The sequence below is a fragment of the Equus asinus genome, chromosome 20 (genome assembly GCF_041296235.1).
Source record: "Equus asinus isolate D_3611 breed Donkey chromosome 20, EquAss-T2T_v2, whole genome shotgun sequence".
Classification (NCBI taxonomy): domain Eukaryota; kingdom Metazoa; phylum Chordata; class Mammalia; order Perissodactyla; family Equidae; genus Equus; species Equus asinus.
In genome coordinates this window covers 87,249,737-87,267,466 of record NC_091809.1, presented here as the reverse complement: position 1 = coordinate 87,267,466, position 17,730 = coordinate 87,249,737, and the positions used below count along the sequence as shown (strand labels likewise).

The 17,730-nt window shown below is 35.7% G+C and overlaps 1 protein-coding gene and 1 pseudogene across 1 annotated transcript; both read left to right on the top strand.

Annotated features, from left to right (window-relative positions):
- The first annotated feature begins 5,947 nt into the window (after positions 1–5,947).
- LOC106830108 (olfactory receptor 51G2-like) lies at positions 5,948–6,907 on the top strand. Its single transcript, XM_014839541.2, has one exon. It carries the CDS (start codon positions 5,948–5,950, stop codon positions 6,905–6,907), a length of 960 nt encoding a protein of 319 aa, XP_014695027.1.
- A 6,526-nt stretch (positions 6,908–13,433) lies between these two features.
- Positions 13,434–14,258, top strand: LOC106830107 (olfactory receptor 52E2-like; annotated as a pseudogene).
- Positions 14,259–17,730: the final 3,472 nt, after the last annotated feature.

Sequence of the window (17,730 nt, the reverse complement as noted above, 5' to 3'; positions counted from 1 at the left end):
CCAAAAAACCAAAAATAGTATCAAAAATCTATGAAAATATACTTTAAACATGGAATGAGACAGGAAAGTAGAATTATAGTAAAAGAGTCCAGTTAGCGCTAGAGAATAAACCAAAAAGAATAAATAAATACATTCAGTTACAGCTTATAGATGACAAAGACATTATTTCTTCCATTCTGACTACGTGGTCTCATTTTCCACAACAGTCCAAGCTCCAGGGCAAATCATAGGTAATTCCCATGTACTTTACTCTATGCGCATTGCCACTTAAGGAATTTATTCAACTTTTCTTTGTAAAAGGGACCTCTTATCTCCTTCTTTTCTGAGCTGATTTTCTCCCTGTCTTCTCCTTACCCTTCTTCAGTCCCAGTTTTTGCACATTGTCACATATAGAAAAACGAAGTCTACAAAGACTTATCTGAAGCATTCTGTCTTACACTTGGGCAACTGGCTTCTTTGTGGTGACTCCTCATTTTGGGGGGAGAAAAAGGACTTTTGGCCTGATTAACCAAAAAATGGGCATGAGGCTTCTTGCAAGAAAACAATGAAGAAAAGATTACATATATTAAAACTTCAGCATGTAATAAACTTGCAGATAATGATAGCAACGATGATAAACACAGAAACAGAGAGAGAATGGGACAGAGAGAAGTATCAATGTAAGTGAGGTAGACATTTCTGCTTTGTATTAATTAAGGTTCTGTCAGTAAACAGATGCCATGCTCAAACTGGACAATGAGAATTTGATAAAGGGGTCAGGAGCCATTGAAAATATGTGAGCAGGATTTAGGAAGACCAAGAAGGAAGAATACATATATACATATGTATATATTCCAGTTGGGAGTTTGCTGCCATCACTAGGCCTGAAGTGGCAAAGGAAAAACAATTTACTAGAACTCAGAAAGGGCAACATGTGGAGAAGGACACTTGTTGAGAGTTGCAGCCACCATGAGGAAGCCCAAATGAAGGCTTGGTGGGGAGTCCAGGAAGTAAACATCCCAACTTTATGTTCTTCTGTATTTTTGTTCCCTGTCAAGGAAGGTTTGACCAAATCAAACCAGAAGCCAGAGAGCAAAAGGACCTGTTGATACAATCCATTATGGTCAGCACACAGAGCAAGGTAGATGTGGAAAATAGACTAAGCTTGCCCTTCTTCCAGAAGACACTCTGATTTTCATATTTTTATCCACTCTCGGGTTTTGTGGTCTAGGTAGTGCTCTATCCACACCTCTTAATGTGGATATTTGCCCATCACATTCTCCCCATCCTAGTGAATCATTTAAAATTGAGCTTATGACCTAAGGTTTCTCAAAGAATTGACAGTGGTGAAATAGTTTTCTTTTTAAATTTCCTTTCTTTGTATACCTGAGAAATATATAGACCATATGACAAAAGAGTATGGTTGCATTGACTAATGATAATCCTCTAAGTTTGGGATCCTTGATCATATCAAACTTAGATGACATCAAGGTGATTTAAACTAATATTGTAGGAATTAAGGTATAAGGAGAATTCTGAGGCATTCAGTGCCAGTGAAGACAGTAAGTTCAAAACATTTCCCTGGTAATTTCATAAGGAGACCTCTGAAGATGGAGTTGTGAGGGTCTTTCTAGTGGTAAGGTACAAATAGCCTCTTGTTTTCATAGACTATCAGTGGATGGTGAATTTGTGTAGTAATGGAGTCAATTTTCTTCATGAGAATTACTATTTCTATTAAGGTCACCAATTCCTAAAAAAAGCCAATTCTCAATTGAATGTATTAAACATAAGTGTATGAATATTGGTAAGTTATAACATGTAAGCAATAAACAATATCTCAGCTGAGTGAATGGATGATAGAGTCGTTAGGTGTTATAATTAAACCAATATTGCAGAGATCAAAACCAGAGTTGGAAAAATTAACAGCTGACTATATTATTTAAAGCAATTTCTGTACTAAATAGGACTGAAATTACAAATGGAGCTTCCACCCTGATGAGAGATTTCTTATCATTTAGTAGTCCACATGCCAACCCTGCTGCATGGCTCAGTCAATATTACACATCTAGAAGTCAGCATTGTCGACAGGTAGGGAATTTCATTCATTGAGTAAAAGCTTTGATTTATAATCAGATCAAATGCATCTAATCTGTTTTACGAGGAAGAACTCTACAGCACAGTGAAGAAAGCATCACTCTAGAGAAACAAATCTGAGTGATAAAATTGCCTTTTTTGTATGATTTTTTAACAGATTTTATTTTTTAGAGCCATTTTAGTTTCACAGCAATACTGAGTGGAAGGTATAGAGATTTTCCCTATACATACTCCGTATTATATGGTTTTGAGGGAGGCAAATCTCATAACTGAGTCTCATTTTTATCCAGTATATAATAATAGAACTGAACTAGAGTCACTTCCAGCTCTTAGCTTATAGACTCTATGTCCCTCTACAGTTTAAGTCCTTAATAAATCTTTGTCATTGGCTACACAATGTCTAAAATTTTTTAAAACCCTATCACATTCTGGATACAAACTAATATTTCGTCTTCTGTTTCACTACATCATTTGTTCCAGACGTTGAGGCAATACATGTTTGAGAATCTTTACAGCCTTCTTGCCCCTGTGTTCCCAGACTGCAATGTTCTACTGCAATCTGAGTGGTGTGTGGGAAGGACCATAAACTGAAATGGTGGCACTGACAGGGTTACATGCACTGTCCTGCCTTTATCCTGGGTCCTCATCTCTCTAAGGACTGGAGGAAGATTTATTAACTCATCCTTCTGGCTCTGAGCATTAAAACCATCTCCTATCACAAGAGGAGCTGTTCTACCAAGTACGTGAAAACTGGGAAAGAGAGGAAGATGGACACCCAAAATGTGAGAAGGAAAACCAGGGGACTGGTTCAAGAAGGGATAGGTTTTCACTCCATCACAGGAGATAATTTTCACCAAAATATCTTTATTGTTCATGTCCATGCTTGTAGGATTCTAGCCAGACTCAGACCTTTCATATAGGCCTTGCCGAAGATTCATTGTAGGCGGTCTCTTCTCCATCCATGGGTGTGATACTTATCACAGGGTGGAGGACTATTTTTTCAGATGTGACAGAAGGGGAATTCCAGAATAAGATTGGGGTTACACTAGACAAGCTTCCAATCTCTTCCAATCCCAAGTATCAGTGAACATTTAATTACAGCTCAGAGGTCTAAACTCTGCATTGTAAGTCCTCCAGACTTTTGAGTTTATAAACTCACTCCACAAACTCTATTCCCGTCCTCTGAGGAATGGTGGAAGACATTGCAAAGCCGAGTGAATGAGTTTGAAATTATAGGATCAAGAACAGCAGTAGCTGGACAGTCAAAATGAACCAGTGTTACAATATGAAGTGTTTTGATATGATAAGCAGACCAGAAACCAATGACTATATGGAATATAGTGAATATTTATATGTGCTAACTTCAGGATACTAACGTGGCTGCTCAGATTCCTAGCTCACTGAAATTCCGAAGATATCATTCCTTTTGTTGGTGAGACTTCCCATTTTACCCTGGACTCAGGCTTTTTTTTTTTTTTTCCCCACCCAAAATTGGCACTGAATAAAATGAAAGATATATACACAGGGTCATTGTACTTATCAGAGGAATTTTGGGGTCAGAGAAAAAGATTAAGAGGCCATTCACATCTCAGGCTATACTGAATCTTCACTGGGTGAAAAGAAGATGAAATTGATAAAATTCACTTCCCACCCTCAGCTTACTTAGGTCACTTTTGTGAAATGACCACACATGTTTTCTTCTATGGAGGATATTCCATAGTCTCTCCATATCTTCTTTCCTCCTTTATACTTGAAAGAATTATTATTGTTGTTGTCATCATCATTGTCATCTTCATCATCACCATCATCTTCACTGTTATTTTATGGTCATTATATCCAAGGCTCTATGCTAAGTACTTTACCCACGATGTTTACTTTAATCCTTAGTATAATCCTGTCAAATTGTTGTTATCTTCAGTTTACAGAGGAGGCAACTTTGGTACAGAGAGGAATAAGTCATTTGTCTAAAATTAAAAAGACAGCAAGCATTGGAACTAGAATATAACCTAGGTCAATATGATAGCAGAATCAGAAAAACAGAGTCTGAACAAGGGAGATGATGGATAACTGTCTCCTTAAAACTTGAAGCTAAAGCCATTGAAATGACTGAAGGTGCTTCAGACTGGTCTCCAGATCAGAAATCTTCCAGTTTTCAATTAAACTTCATATTTACTCCTTCTTGGCAGTAGGTTTGAGAGGTTATAAAATCCGAGAAATGGTCTGAACTGACCAAGCAGTGAGGTGGAAAGAAGGCGGATTTCAAGTTTGGATTATGGATGAGAACTTCAAAAAGAATCAACAAAAGAAACAGATAATGTTAGAAATTCTGGGTATTGAAGGTAATAATGAGTCGAAGTGTAGAAAGAAGGGTGAAGTAGACAAGCAGGAATTTTGGGGAGGCAATAAGTCAGGCCGATTGAGGAAAATAGCAGGGCCATAATTATCAGTTCATGTAGTGTATGCGTAGAATTTATTATAATACAAATAGCCAGAAAGACTGAATTTACCTCTGGAATTTACTTCTTTGATTTCTTGGTTATAGATATTTAATTTCCTAGACAATTCTAATTATTAAACATCCCAGGCAAATATCTTCTGCATTCGAAGTTTACCTACATTAAACTAGAGGAGATTGAAGGGGATTTGATGTTCCAAATGGCTGAATTAGACTTTAGAAGACAGGAAGATGCCAATTTACAATGCGAACTAATTTATCCTGTGGATTCTAATTTTTCAAAACAGCATTTTGGTGAACCTGGATGCGTGGCAAATGATGGATGGTGGGATTTTGACAGGCAGCCCAGTTTTCTTACTTCAGAGATATTTTTCTTGACCGCAGAAGAAGTGTCGGAATCTAGTGGGGGAGAAATATGTTTTCTCATTTGGTCTGAGCAGAAAACATTTGATGTCAAGATCAGATACCAATAGGCTTTTTCTGAGCATGAATTTTTTTTTGTTACTTTGTTTTCTCTTGTTTTTGCTTTCAATCATGAGTTTCTACTCTATCTTTCCACAACCCCTTTCTGTCTACTGTTTTACATTTTTTTGTAGAAAGAACCAGTCTCTAAATGATTGTTCAGCTCTGAATCTTTAAAATCAGTCAGACTCAATTACACTTTGCTTAAATTATATATTGTATTACAATAAGAGTATTACATATAAATTATATATTTTATTAAAACTTTTAAAATTCATACATTGTTCTAAGTCTATCTTGTCTATCCTCTATTTAGCTCTTGGGGATACTGGTCCAAGACAAAATTGATATTAGAATTGACTATCTGTGTATACCAGCCCTGTTCCATCAACTATATAGTTGGAGATACGTTAGGAAGAGCAAGAACTGTGCTGACACAGACTCTCCCGAATTCTGTAAAGATAACTTGCATGATGATTTAATATTACTGAAAAAACTATGAAGCTCAGACAGATAAAGGCATTTCATGTAAATCACTGCAAAAGTCATTTGAAGAAAAAAAAAAAGGCCAGTGAAAGGCCAGTAATCTTGGCCAAGAAAGCTCCTGAAGAAACTATAAAATTAAAAACGTGGTTTAGAAGAGGTTGTGTGTATGCTGCTCACGGTAGTGTCTTTAGAAGAACATCTTCCATATTCAGATAGGATGTTGATGAGTCTGCATCTGGGATGCAGAAGGGAAGGTTGTTTTGTTTATAAAGCGAATATTTTACTTAACTGACAACACTCAGCAATGCAATAAAGAAAGAAAAGACAAATGTGGGGATGAATTTAGGAGTGATTATAGGTAAGGCCTGATGTTTTGTTTTGTCTTTTTCCTGACATAGGTGCTGATCTTTTCACTGCTGTCCCCAGTGGAGTCTGATTGTGAAACTGGATTGTGGTTTAACGGTAAATCCTATGGCAACGTTGAACTCCAGCAATTCCCTGTCCTCCACATTCTATCTCACAGGTATCCCTGGATATGAGGAATTTCACCACTGGATTTCCATCCCATTCTGTCTCCTCTACCTTGCTGGAATAATGGGTAACTGCACCATTCTGCATATCGTGCGGACAGACCCCAGGCTCCATGAGCCCATGTACTACTTCCTGGCCATGCTTTCTCTCACTGACATGGGCATGTCTATGCCCACAATGATATCACTCTTCAGGGTGTTGTGGTCCATTTCCAGGGAGATTCAGTTCAATATTTGTGTGGTCCAAATGTTTTTCATTCACACTTTCTCCTTCACTGAATCATCTGTGCTCTTGGCCATGGCCCTTGACCGCTATGTGGCCATATGCCACCCTCTACAATATGCGACCATTCTCACCCCAAGACTCATCACTAAAATTGGAATTGCAGCCCTGCTTAGGAGTGGTTTTGCCATGATTCCACTTCTATCCCGACTGCCCTTTTTTCCCTTCTGCCGCTCCCACAAACTTTCTCATTCTTATTGTCTGCACCAGGACATGATCCGCCTTGCCTGTGCTGACACTAAGTTTAATGTTATATATGGATTGGTTCTGATCACTGTGCTGTGGGGCATGGACTCTCTGGGTATTTTTGTGTCTTATGTTTTCATTCTTAATTCGGTATTAAGAATTTCATCCCGTGCAGGGAGGTTTAAGGCTCTCAACACATGTGCATCTCACATCTGTGCTGTCCTCATTCTATATGTGCCTATGATTGGGCTATCTATTGTCCATCGTTTTGCCAAACACTCCTCCCCCCTCATCCACATCTTCATGGCTCATATCTACTTATTAGTCCCGCCTGTGCTCAACCCAATCATCTATAGTGTGAAGACAAAGCAGATCCGTGAAGGAATTCTCCACCTGCTTCTTCCCCCTAAAATCAGATCTACTGTGTTGTAGACATGTCCTCAAGACAATAATGGCATCAGTCTTAATGAGGAAAATACACAGTGAGTTGTCTGCTCTGGATATGTTGGCACCAGAGTTACTGATGAAAGACTACTTAAAAAGCAGAAAGAGAGCTAAGAGAACATTACAAAAAAGCCCTAAAGGAGAAAATTGCTGTCCACTGGGATTGTATAGCCTGCCTTAACGTGTACACAAACACTCATTCTGTCACAGTGCCCTGAACTTACAGGTGTTGTGTCTGAGCCAGAGTCTTAACTGCTGCAGGCTGTATAATTTGAGAAGCCCAATTCAAAGAAAAAGTTGCTGGGCCCTTTGCTGAAAATGCAAGGGAAAAAAGAGCTTTTATTTTTCTTCCTTGGTCTCTCTCTTAACCATTCACATATTTTTAATTTTCTCTTTTCTCTTGCTCTCTTTTGGGCATGGGGATACCTGTAGAGTAAGTGCAAACGTGCACAGGAACACAAGGTCCATGTCTTGTGAATTGGAGCACTGGTTATGGGTGTGGATAGGTTCAGGGTCAGGAGCATGCCAAGGATAAAAGGCAATAGCAGCAGTCTCTGGTCAGGGGGAAGGTAGCTAGTGGCCAAGAAATCATTCTGGGAAGATACGGAGGGTGCAGCCCGTGTGAATGTATATGAGTTGGGCTCCAACCCCCAGCACCTTCCTCATTTTCAAATCAGTTTTCTATTACTGAACATAAATTCAAAGGCAAAATCGTTTAAAAGTTCAAGAGAGAATTAAACCCAAGTCACCACCTAGCATTATACCCTATTGGTCCCTCTTTTGAAAGCCTAATTTTAAGTACTGAACGGGTCACGCACTCACAAATAGCCCATCAGCATTAAATCAGCCTCTACATGTCCAACTTTTGAGATATATTGGTTATATACTATTTCTGGGGAAGAAAGATGGCAAAAGGACTGTGTAGGACCATACTTGCACAATGAGTTTTTTATTTTTCATAGAATAAGTAGATTTACTTGAAACATTTATGACACAATATTAACGTCTGCTTAAATTTATTGTTAAATTTACTGGTCTGGGTTCTATTACAAAATTTTATGTTAATTTTGCCTATTGTTATAACTCAAAATTTAATCATGATGTTAAATATCAATAAAAAGAATCGAAAGATTTAATGATTACATTGGAGATTAACTATGAATTTGAAATGGATTGGTACAGTAAAACGGAGGGAACAACTGAAAAAAAAAGGAAAACAAAGAGATGAAATGATCTATCCTTGTCACTTTTCTTAGTAAATTTATACAGCTAGTACAACAGAAGTGTTCTAATTTGAGAGCCCTTATTCTTGAACAGAGAATTATACTGTCCCCCATATAATGATCTGGGATGGTGAGAGAATAAACTCCATCAATGGTGTTCTCTGACACAAAGCAAGACAACCAAATGTTGATGGAGACTCACAAGGTAAACAAGAAACCTTACTTTTGCCTGCCTTCATTTACCTGGGAGTCATGGCTGTGTGTTCATGTATCAGGGCCAGATTAGAAACTAGAATCCTCAGAGGCCTTGTGTCCTTTACACAACCGGCTCTAAGAGATTTTCTATTGAAAGCTCCTCCCTGGCAAAGAGCAATGCCCTCATAAGGACTGAGCAGATTGAGGCAGAACAGATAGGATTCCATCCTGGTCTTCAGGCTGGTGAGTCTTCCCTGTCTCCTAGCTCACAGTGCATCCTTGGGACACAGTGATGGATGAAGGGAAAGAAGAGGAATAGAAGAGGAAGAGAATAGACAGGGGATAAGTTTAGGGAAAAGAATAATGAAGCTTTGGGAAAGAATAGGATCACGTTTAGGAAGGGCCATATAATCCTAGTAAAAACATTTGGATTTCAGCGTGAATGCATTCAATGTTCATTTTAGAAAAATTAGCCTGCCTAATAGCTAAAGAATGATTGATAACTAGTATGTTTGGAACATGGTTCAAAATGTTCTAAAAGAATTTTCTGTTCTGAAACCAAGGGTTTAATTTTTAAGAGTTTGTTTACTCTTATTATTTCTGTATTTCAGATGAAAAAAGTGAGGTATAGAGATTCTAAAGTTCTTCTGCAATCTCATACAGCTAATCAATAATATTTTTTAATTTACTTTCCCTCAACTCTAGAGTGAATATGTTTGAAGCTAGGCTTTGACACAATTAGTCTGACTGTGCAGCTCATGCCCTCTAGCACTAAGAAGCCTTGTGCCATAATCAACCCAAAATTGATGTTTGTACCATCCCAGTTAGGATGGAGGCAAGTGTACTGATTTTAATCAGATTTTTAGAAATAGAATCAATAGCATTTTTCTTTAAATTGGTGGAAAAGGGAAAAGAATGATGCTCATATTTCTGAATTGGCCAAATCACTGAATGATAACGACATTTACTAAGATGGACGACAGCAAAAGTAAGATAAAGTTAGAATGGAAGTTTAGAAGTAGGGTTGGGATTTCAATTTTAAAAATATTTTATTTGTAATATTTTTGTGAAAGAAAAAATGGTGGTAATGTCCAGGAGGAATTCGGTTATGTAAATCTGAATTTGTGACTAGCAGATGTAGATCTGAGGTCTAGTGACATTTATTTAAGAGTCTTCATTAAAAGATTGCTATTAAAGCAATGGATGTAGATGAGATGGTTCATATACATTAAATTGAATGAGACATTACAGGAGCTAAAGCTGAAGTTTAAGAATCACTAATATTTAATGAATGGTCAGAACAGGTATCTTTAAAGAAGAATGAGGGGCCAGCCTGGTTAAGGTCACATGATCTGCTTCAGCAGCCGGGAGTTCACCAGTTTGGATACCGGGTATGGACCCCACACACCGCCCATCAAGCCATGCTGTGGCAGGCATCCCACATGTAAAGCAGAGGAAGATGGGAAGAGATGTTAGCTTAGGGCCAGTCTTCCTCAGCAAAAAGAGGAGGATTGGCAGTGGATTTAGCTCAGGGCTAATCTTCCTCAAAAAAAAAAAAAAGGTAAAAAACAGTAAAGAAAAAATAAGTAAAGAAAAATGAGAAGATGAAACCAGAGAGGTAAAAAGAATATCAGAAATGTTCAATATCACAGGCATTTATCTTTCTAGAGCTTACAAAATGCACTTATAGAATGCATTTTACAGTTACAGAATGTCAGAATGTGAGGCAATGGTGACATTTTATATGAAACTCTTTGATTTTGCTGTTGAGAAGGTCTATGTGTTTTGAACCAGAATGTCTTATAAGTTTGAGAAATTCTACTCTATATTAATTTTGAGTAGATTTCAAGATTAAATTGACATATTGATGTAGATCTTATTTCACTATTGGTGGGATAGTTCCATGAATTTATTCTTAGACATTTGTTTCCCTTGATCCTTGCTTATGAACACTGCATCAGATTATATATAACATTTTGCATAATTATACATTATTTTGCATAATTATGCATGTTTATGCATAACTGCACAAGCCTCAATTTTAAAATGTCTCAGAACAGTTTCTGACACATAGAAGACATGCAATAATATTTATTTAGTGCATGAAAAATGCATACATGCATGTAATTATTAACAATAAGTTTAGAAAACAAATTATATCTGGCCTAGGAAGTCTTTATAGACGTTAATCATTTTACTATTAATTCACACTTGATGCAATATACTCTACCAAGTGATGCTGGTGATGCAAAGATAAATACATATATTCTATCTGTCACTAAGGGATTCACAGTTTGTTGAATATTCACATGCATAAATAAACTACATATTAAGTGTGCAGCTCAATTAATTTTTTATAAACTGATCACTGTGATGTAGGTAGTATATAAATGAATAAACAGTCATCATCAGCACCCTAGAAGTCCCACTCATACTGACTGCCAATACTCCACAATGTAACAACTACCCTGACGTAGACTATGGATTAGTTTTTAACTTTTATATGAATGGTTGACTTCTTTCTCTCATCGTTATTTTGTAATATTCTTGCATGTTGCAGCATGCGGTTGTAGATTGTTATATGTACAGCATTTTACTGTGTCAGTATACCGAACTATATTTATTCTTTATGCTGTTGATGGACATTTTGTAAGTGGTTCACATTTTTAAATTTGATACAGACATGTAAACATAAGTCATACTTGTAATAATGCTGTATTACAGATTGGTATTAGAGTTTGTAGGAACACAGAAGAAGGGATAGTCTATATGAGGTAATTCACCAGTGCCCTAAGAATACCTCTAAAATATATCTTGAAGGATGCTTTTAAAAACGTGTTTGATGGAACTTTCCATTATTGTTTACACACATTTGTCCATTAGAAGCTTGGACTTGACATTGATATTTTTACCAATTCAAATACAGGGGAGTCAAGAAGAAAATATCAAGGTGATTCTATTGTAACATCAAATGGATAGAACACCTGTGCGAAACAGTAAAACTTCAAGATGGTTTAAATACAAGATTGTAGGTTTCCTTGGTTTGGAAGATAACCAAGATTACGAACAACCCTTCTTTTAACATATTCATCTCACTATACTTTGCCCCTTTTAAATTTTTGTAATTCCTGAAGGCCTTGTCAACAGGTTCAAGACTATTCCTTTCTACTTTCATATAGCCATAGAGGTTATGTGCTGCCTTGGGGTTTTACAAAATTTAGCCTTTAACAATCATCTAAAAAAACTGTTTAAAGTCCACTGGAACATAAGGATTTATACAGCTGAGAAATCAGATCTTGTTCCTTTCCTCATATTCTTCATTTCCACTCCTTTTTCGTAATTTTGTCTATATTTGTGTTCCACTTGGTTGGTTCATACCATTTTCTGGCTACTTACTTAGTATTTATCCTCTGGACCATTGTAGGGTATGGTTATATGACCAGGGAGCCGTAATTTTCACTAATTTTATTTGCAGTCAATAATATAGTACCATCCTTTCCTCTTAGAAAAGCCAGAGAAGCAGCTTATTTCTACTCTTTAGGAATAAAATCTACATCTAGTACTTAAAGTAACTTTCCCATTAATTGAGAAACTCTTACATATGTATATACTGGAAAGAGAAAAACTTTGCAGATTTTTTGCTGATTTCCACCCATGTGATTCCTAGAATCTTGCCTCCAATGAATAATTCCTACTTTCACTCCTCCTGTTATTCATTGTCATACCTTTTAAAAGTATTGACAACTCCATTGCAATCACATAATCTTATGGAAATAGCCTCTATTCCTACTGCAACTGCCACAGACTGTCTCTCGCTAACAGTCCCCTGCTCCTACCTAGTTTTGGTTCTCTTCACATTTACCATCCACACTCAACTGCTCCTTCCATAATCTTTTATCACAGGCACTCCTTTTCGTTTTCTTCCCTTTTATACCAATGTCTAGATAATACATCTTCTTGCTGAAATGAGGTTGTAATTTTTATTGCTGCTGTGGAATCTTCAAATGACCAGAAGAGATACTTTTTACTACTAAATAAGTACAGAAAGGAGTAAATAAATGCTTTGGAAATACTCCCCTCTCAAATGATACAAGTGAGCTACATCAAAACATGGAATAAGGGTTTAGGGAACTTGGAAAGTGATTGAATTATTATGCACCTAATTTAACAATGCTTTTTTTTTTTATCAGTCTAGTTTTTGGTTGACGTTTATCTTAAATTCCTAAAGTTGTAATTGACTCAGTTATCAATGAGAAATGCTACCATATTTTATTCAGATAGATGTTGTAAGTTTTAAAAAAAACGTTGTGTATTTGTACACTGTGTGTGGAGTATTGTGTGTGTGTGTGTGTGGTACTTGTATATATATTATAGGTAAGTCATACATTACCTTTTCCTTTGCTTCCATTTTCCTTCTGTTTCCATTCAATACTGTTCTCCCTGTCTTGGTTTCCCAGAGCTTCCATGAAAACCATTTTAAACTTTGACAAGCCTCTTAACCTTTTTGATCCTTAGATCACTTATAGATAAAATATGGAATTTTAATATTCTCCTTGAAAGATTTTGTTTTGTTTTAATAACAGAGATGATTTTTGCAGTCTGATAAAAAGTCATGCAAATCATGGCAGCACCTCACTAATTGGTAGTTGATGCTGTGGTGTTACAATTATTCTCTATCTTATTTTGTAATAATATGACCAAATACTAACAAATGCATCAATTTTAATCCTTTCAAGTAATTTTTAATATTTTGGCATAAATTTGGTGAATTTATTCTTTATTGAATAGTTATTATCCATCCCATGTGTTGATCTCTGTGTGTTGTCATTCAATCAACTGGAATTAATGGCCATCTCTATATTTAGAGGCTACCTGAACTTTAAATTGGTTGACATTGAAGGGGAGTTTGTTGGTGATGATTGTGACGATGAGAGAAGGTAGCTAATTAAGTATTCTTATACTATCTTTAGACCTCAAAAGCTACAGAAAGCTATCCAGTGACCTGTAGATTAGGTGAGTTTATATTTCTGAAGACTTATTCATTACCAAATAGGATGTTCTTTCCCACTGGCGCCTAATTTCACCTCTTCTTTTTGTTGCTTGGAATCCTGGGAATGGAAACACACCACATCTGGATTGGCTTTCTCTTTTACGCTGTGTACCTGACTGCACTCATAGGGCACTTCAGTATTCTGTTTGTGACCCAGGCTGAGAGCAGTCTACACCAGCCTATGTTCTATTTTCTGGCCATGGTGGCTACCATTGACTTGGGTCTCTCCACAGCTACCATTCCTAATATTCTTGGGATGATCTGGTTCAACCACGTGGAGATCATCTTTGAAGTTTGCTTCACCTAGATATTTTCCATTCGTAACTTCACACTTATGGAATCAATAGTCCTCTTGGCAATGGCTTATTACCATTACGTGGCCATCTGCAACCCACTCCGATATAGCACCATCCTCACCAACAAGATTGTTTCTGTGATTGGTCTTGGTGTGTTAACGAGGGCATTTATTCTGTTGATTTCGTTTGCATTTCTCATTTTGTGATTGCTTTTCTGTGGAAATCATGACATTCCTCACGCCTACTGTGAGCACATGGGTCTCATTTGCCCTTCTTGTGCCAGCAACAAGATCAATATTATTTATGGCTTATGTGCAATTTGTAGTCTAGTGTTTAACATCATGGCCATTGCCTTTTCCTATGTTCAGATACTTTGCACTCTTTTCCATCTTCCCTCCTGTGAAACCTGACTCAAGTCCCTCAGCGCCTATGGTTCTCATGTGTTTGTAATTCTTGCTTTCTATACATCAGCTCTGTTTTCCTTTATGACACATCACTTTGGCCAAAATTTCCCCCATTATATCCACATACCCCTGGATAATCTTTATACTATGCCTTCAGGGGAACCCAAATGAAGATATGGGCATTAACAGCATTAATTTAATGTATTAACATAGAGTAGAATTGCCCAGCAAAATATGAGTCTCATTATTTCTCTCTCTCTTTCAGGTTTATGTGTGTATGTATATATGTTTGTGTGTGTGTGTGCGTGTGTGTGTGTGTACCTCTTGCTCCCTGAACAAGAAGCTCAATTTTCTAGTGCAGGTATACTATATTTCATATGAAACAAATGGTTAACCTGAAGTGAATCCCTTCAGTCTCAATATGTAACAGGTAAAAGTTTCCTGATATTTTTTACTTCTGAAAATGTATTTTCTTCACTCTCATAAATGATAATTCAGCTGAGAATCAATTATGAAATTGATGATTATTTTTCTTCAGACTAGTAAAAAATGGTATTTAATTCTCAGCTCACGTTTTTGTTGCCTTTAAGAACATTGCATCTGGCTGTTTATCTTTCCTTTTTCAGCTTCTGAATTGTCTTACTCATATCTGCTCTTATTTTTCTCTATATCTTTGATCAATAGATATTTTAATACAGCTGGTGGGATGCAATTTTATATTACAAATTTATATTATAATTTTATATTTGCATATTATAATTACAAATTTATATTATAAATATCTTTATATTAGTCTGGTAATTATTTTGAATAAACTTTTGATGTATATATTTATAATTGCTTTCGTAATTAGTTATCATACATGATATCTTTTAATATAGCTCCCACACCCTATTTTCCAGTTTCTTCTTTTAAAAATCCTATAAATAATATTTTAGAAACTCTTAATTTATTCTCCATTGATCTACCTATAATTCACAGCCATTCGATTTTATTTTTTCACTCTTGTATGTTACATCTTTAGTGAATTATTCATTATTACTTGTAAAGTCTCTATAGTTACTTTTTAGGATTTCTACTTTTTTTGTATTCAACGATTATAAATCTTGGCTATAATAATTATTTCATGATACTTCAGTTTTAATTGGTTGTTTCTTTTTACTCAATTATTGTAATCTTTTCTAAACTTTTAATCTTTTACTTTTGAAGATGATAAACATTTGCATATTTCTTCATTTTGTTTATTTAAGTTTTTTCTGGACTGATTTGTTTTCTTTCTGTGAATATTCTGGTTCACTTTCTTTATGTATTGTGTTATATGGGTTTCAAGATCCATCTTAAGTGAGATATTTCCCTACCTCCTTTTCCTCTCCCTTTTTCATCTGTCTCTTTTGTTTTCTGTTTTCCTCTCTCTCTGTCTCACTCACTTTATCCTCTCCTATAAATTCACCATCATTGTAACTTAAATCTATTTCTGTCTAGAAATTTTGTGATGATCTCTACTAAAACTCCTGTGATGTCCAGTGCAAAAACTGGTTTTGTAGTTGAAACTTCAGGATATCTAAGAGAGAAGCAATGACCAGCAGGTGCTTGCATCATTTGAGTTGAGAGTTTGAGCTGGGAACTATGATCATGCTCCTTTATGAATGTATGAGTACCAAAAAATTTAACCCCAGCAGTGTTTTTCAGTTTTCATTCTGATGCAGTAAGTCTCATCCCAAACTTGATTTTGAATAGTAATAGGTTTGTTTTAGGATCCTGACTCTGGTAGAATGTTTTAATCCTCCTCAGCTCAAAGGAGTAGACAGTCTATCTTACACAGCATCTATTTTTTTTTCCTGGAATATTTTGTATATAGTTTATTTACTCTTGAGGAATAATTAACATGTAGCAAAATGCATAGATCTTTTGTGTACAATTTAATGAATTTTGACAAATGAATGTACTCACGGAGCCAACATGTAAATCTGAATATGCATATTTTCATTACTCCAGAAAGTTTTCTCATACAACCTTCCTTGTCTCCCAAGATAGCCAAACACAATTCTAACTTCTGTCACCACAGAGTTGTCTCGCTTGTTCTTGAGATTTAGATATATTGAAGCATATAGTATTATAGTTTTCCTTGTAACTTATTTTACTCAAAAAAGCATATTTGTTTGTTTTTAGCATGTTGTAATCTGTATAGTAGTTCTTTCTTTTTATTGCTGAATAATAATTCATTGTAGGAATATACCCTAATGTGTTTATCCTTTGTCTTGTTGAATGCATTTGGGTTATCTCCTCTTTGTGGTATTGTGAATAAAGTTGACATGATTGCCAATATTGGGGGTTTTGTGGATATATCCTTCTATTTCTTTTGGTTAAATGCATAAAAGTGGAATTTTTAGGTCATAGGACAAGTATAGCATAATATGTATTAAACACTGTAATTTTTTTCTTTTGCATGATCAACTCAGTAGATTTTCAGTTGTTCTCTATTTGTTTTGTCACCACTTTGTATTGTCAATGTATTTTTGAGTGTATTAATCAACTGGGGCATGAGAAGTCATTTTATTAAAGAGTTGAATTGCATTTTCCTTAAGATTAAAAATTCTAGGCACATTTTCTTGGGTTTATTAGATGTTACATATCATTCTTTATGAGTAATTGCTCAAATTCTTTTCCCCTTCTTTTATATTGTTTTTTTTCAAGTCTTAATAATTGAGTTATAGAATATCTTTATATAGTCTGCTTACATGGCTTTTCTCATGCTATACATAGTAAATATTTGATGTCTATGGTTTGCCCTTTCATCGTTTAGAAGTTCTTAAAAGAGTAAAATAGGGGCAGGCCCCGTGGTGCAGTGGTTAAGTGCACACGTTCCGCTTCTCGGTGGCCCAGGGTTCTCCGGTTCAGATCCTGGGTGAGGACATGGCACTGCTTGGCAAGCCATGCTGTGGTAGGCATTCCACATATAAAGTAGAGGAAGATGGGTATGGATGTTAGCTCAGGTCCAGTCTTCCTCAGCAAAAAGAGGAGGATTGGCAGTAGTTAGCTCAGAGTTAATCTTCCTCAAAAAAAAGCAAGAGTAAAATATTTTAATTTTAATAAAATCCGAGGTGTCTTTACTCATGTGCCTTGCTTAAAAATCTTTTCCTGCCCTGAGGTCTCAAATGTATTACCCTGTTATTTCCTCTAGAGATCTTATAATCTTAATTTTAATAATTAGATTAGGAGTTAGGATTTATCTCAAAAATTCCATTAGAAATGAATAATAATGATCAAGAATTAAGATGTGAAATGAGTGATACGTGTATTTAGGAACCTTGGCAATAAAAGACTTTTATGTAGTGAGTTTAAAATGTGACCAGAAAAATGTGGAGTGGAAGAAATGATTAAACATAGGTACTCAATTTTACTTTCTTTTAAACATTCCCCTTTATTTCCTCATTTCTTAATAATACTTTATAATAATAAAAATTATCTACGTTCAACATCAAACATTTTATACAATTAACAAAATTTCCCCCAAAATAATTATCACTGTCTAGGAATAAACAATTTAAAATCTTGCAAATTTATTTGTGAAAATTATATTTTCTTGGTAGTTTGCATACTGTATACAATTTTGTAACTTGTGGGGTTTTTTCCGCTTAACATT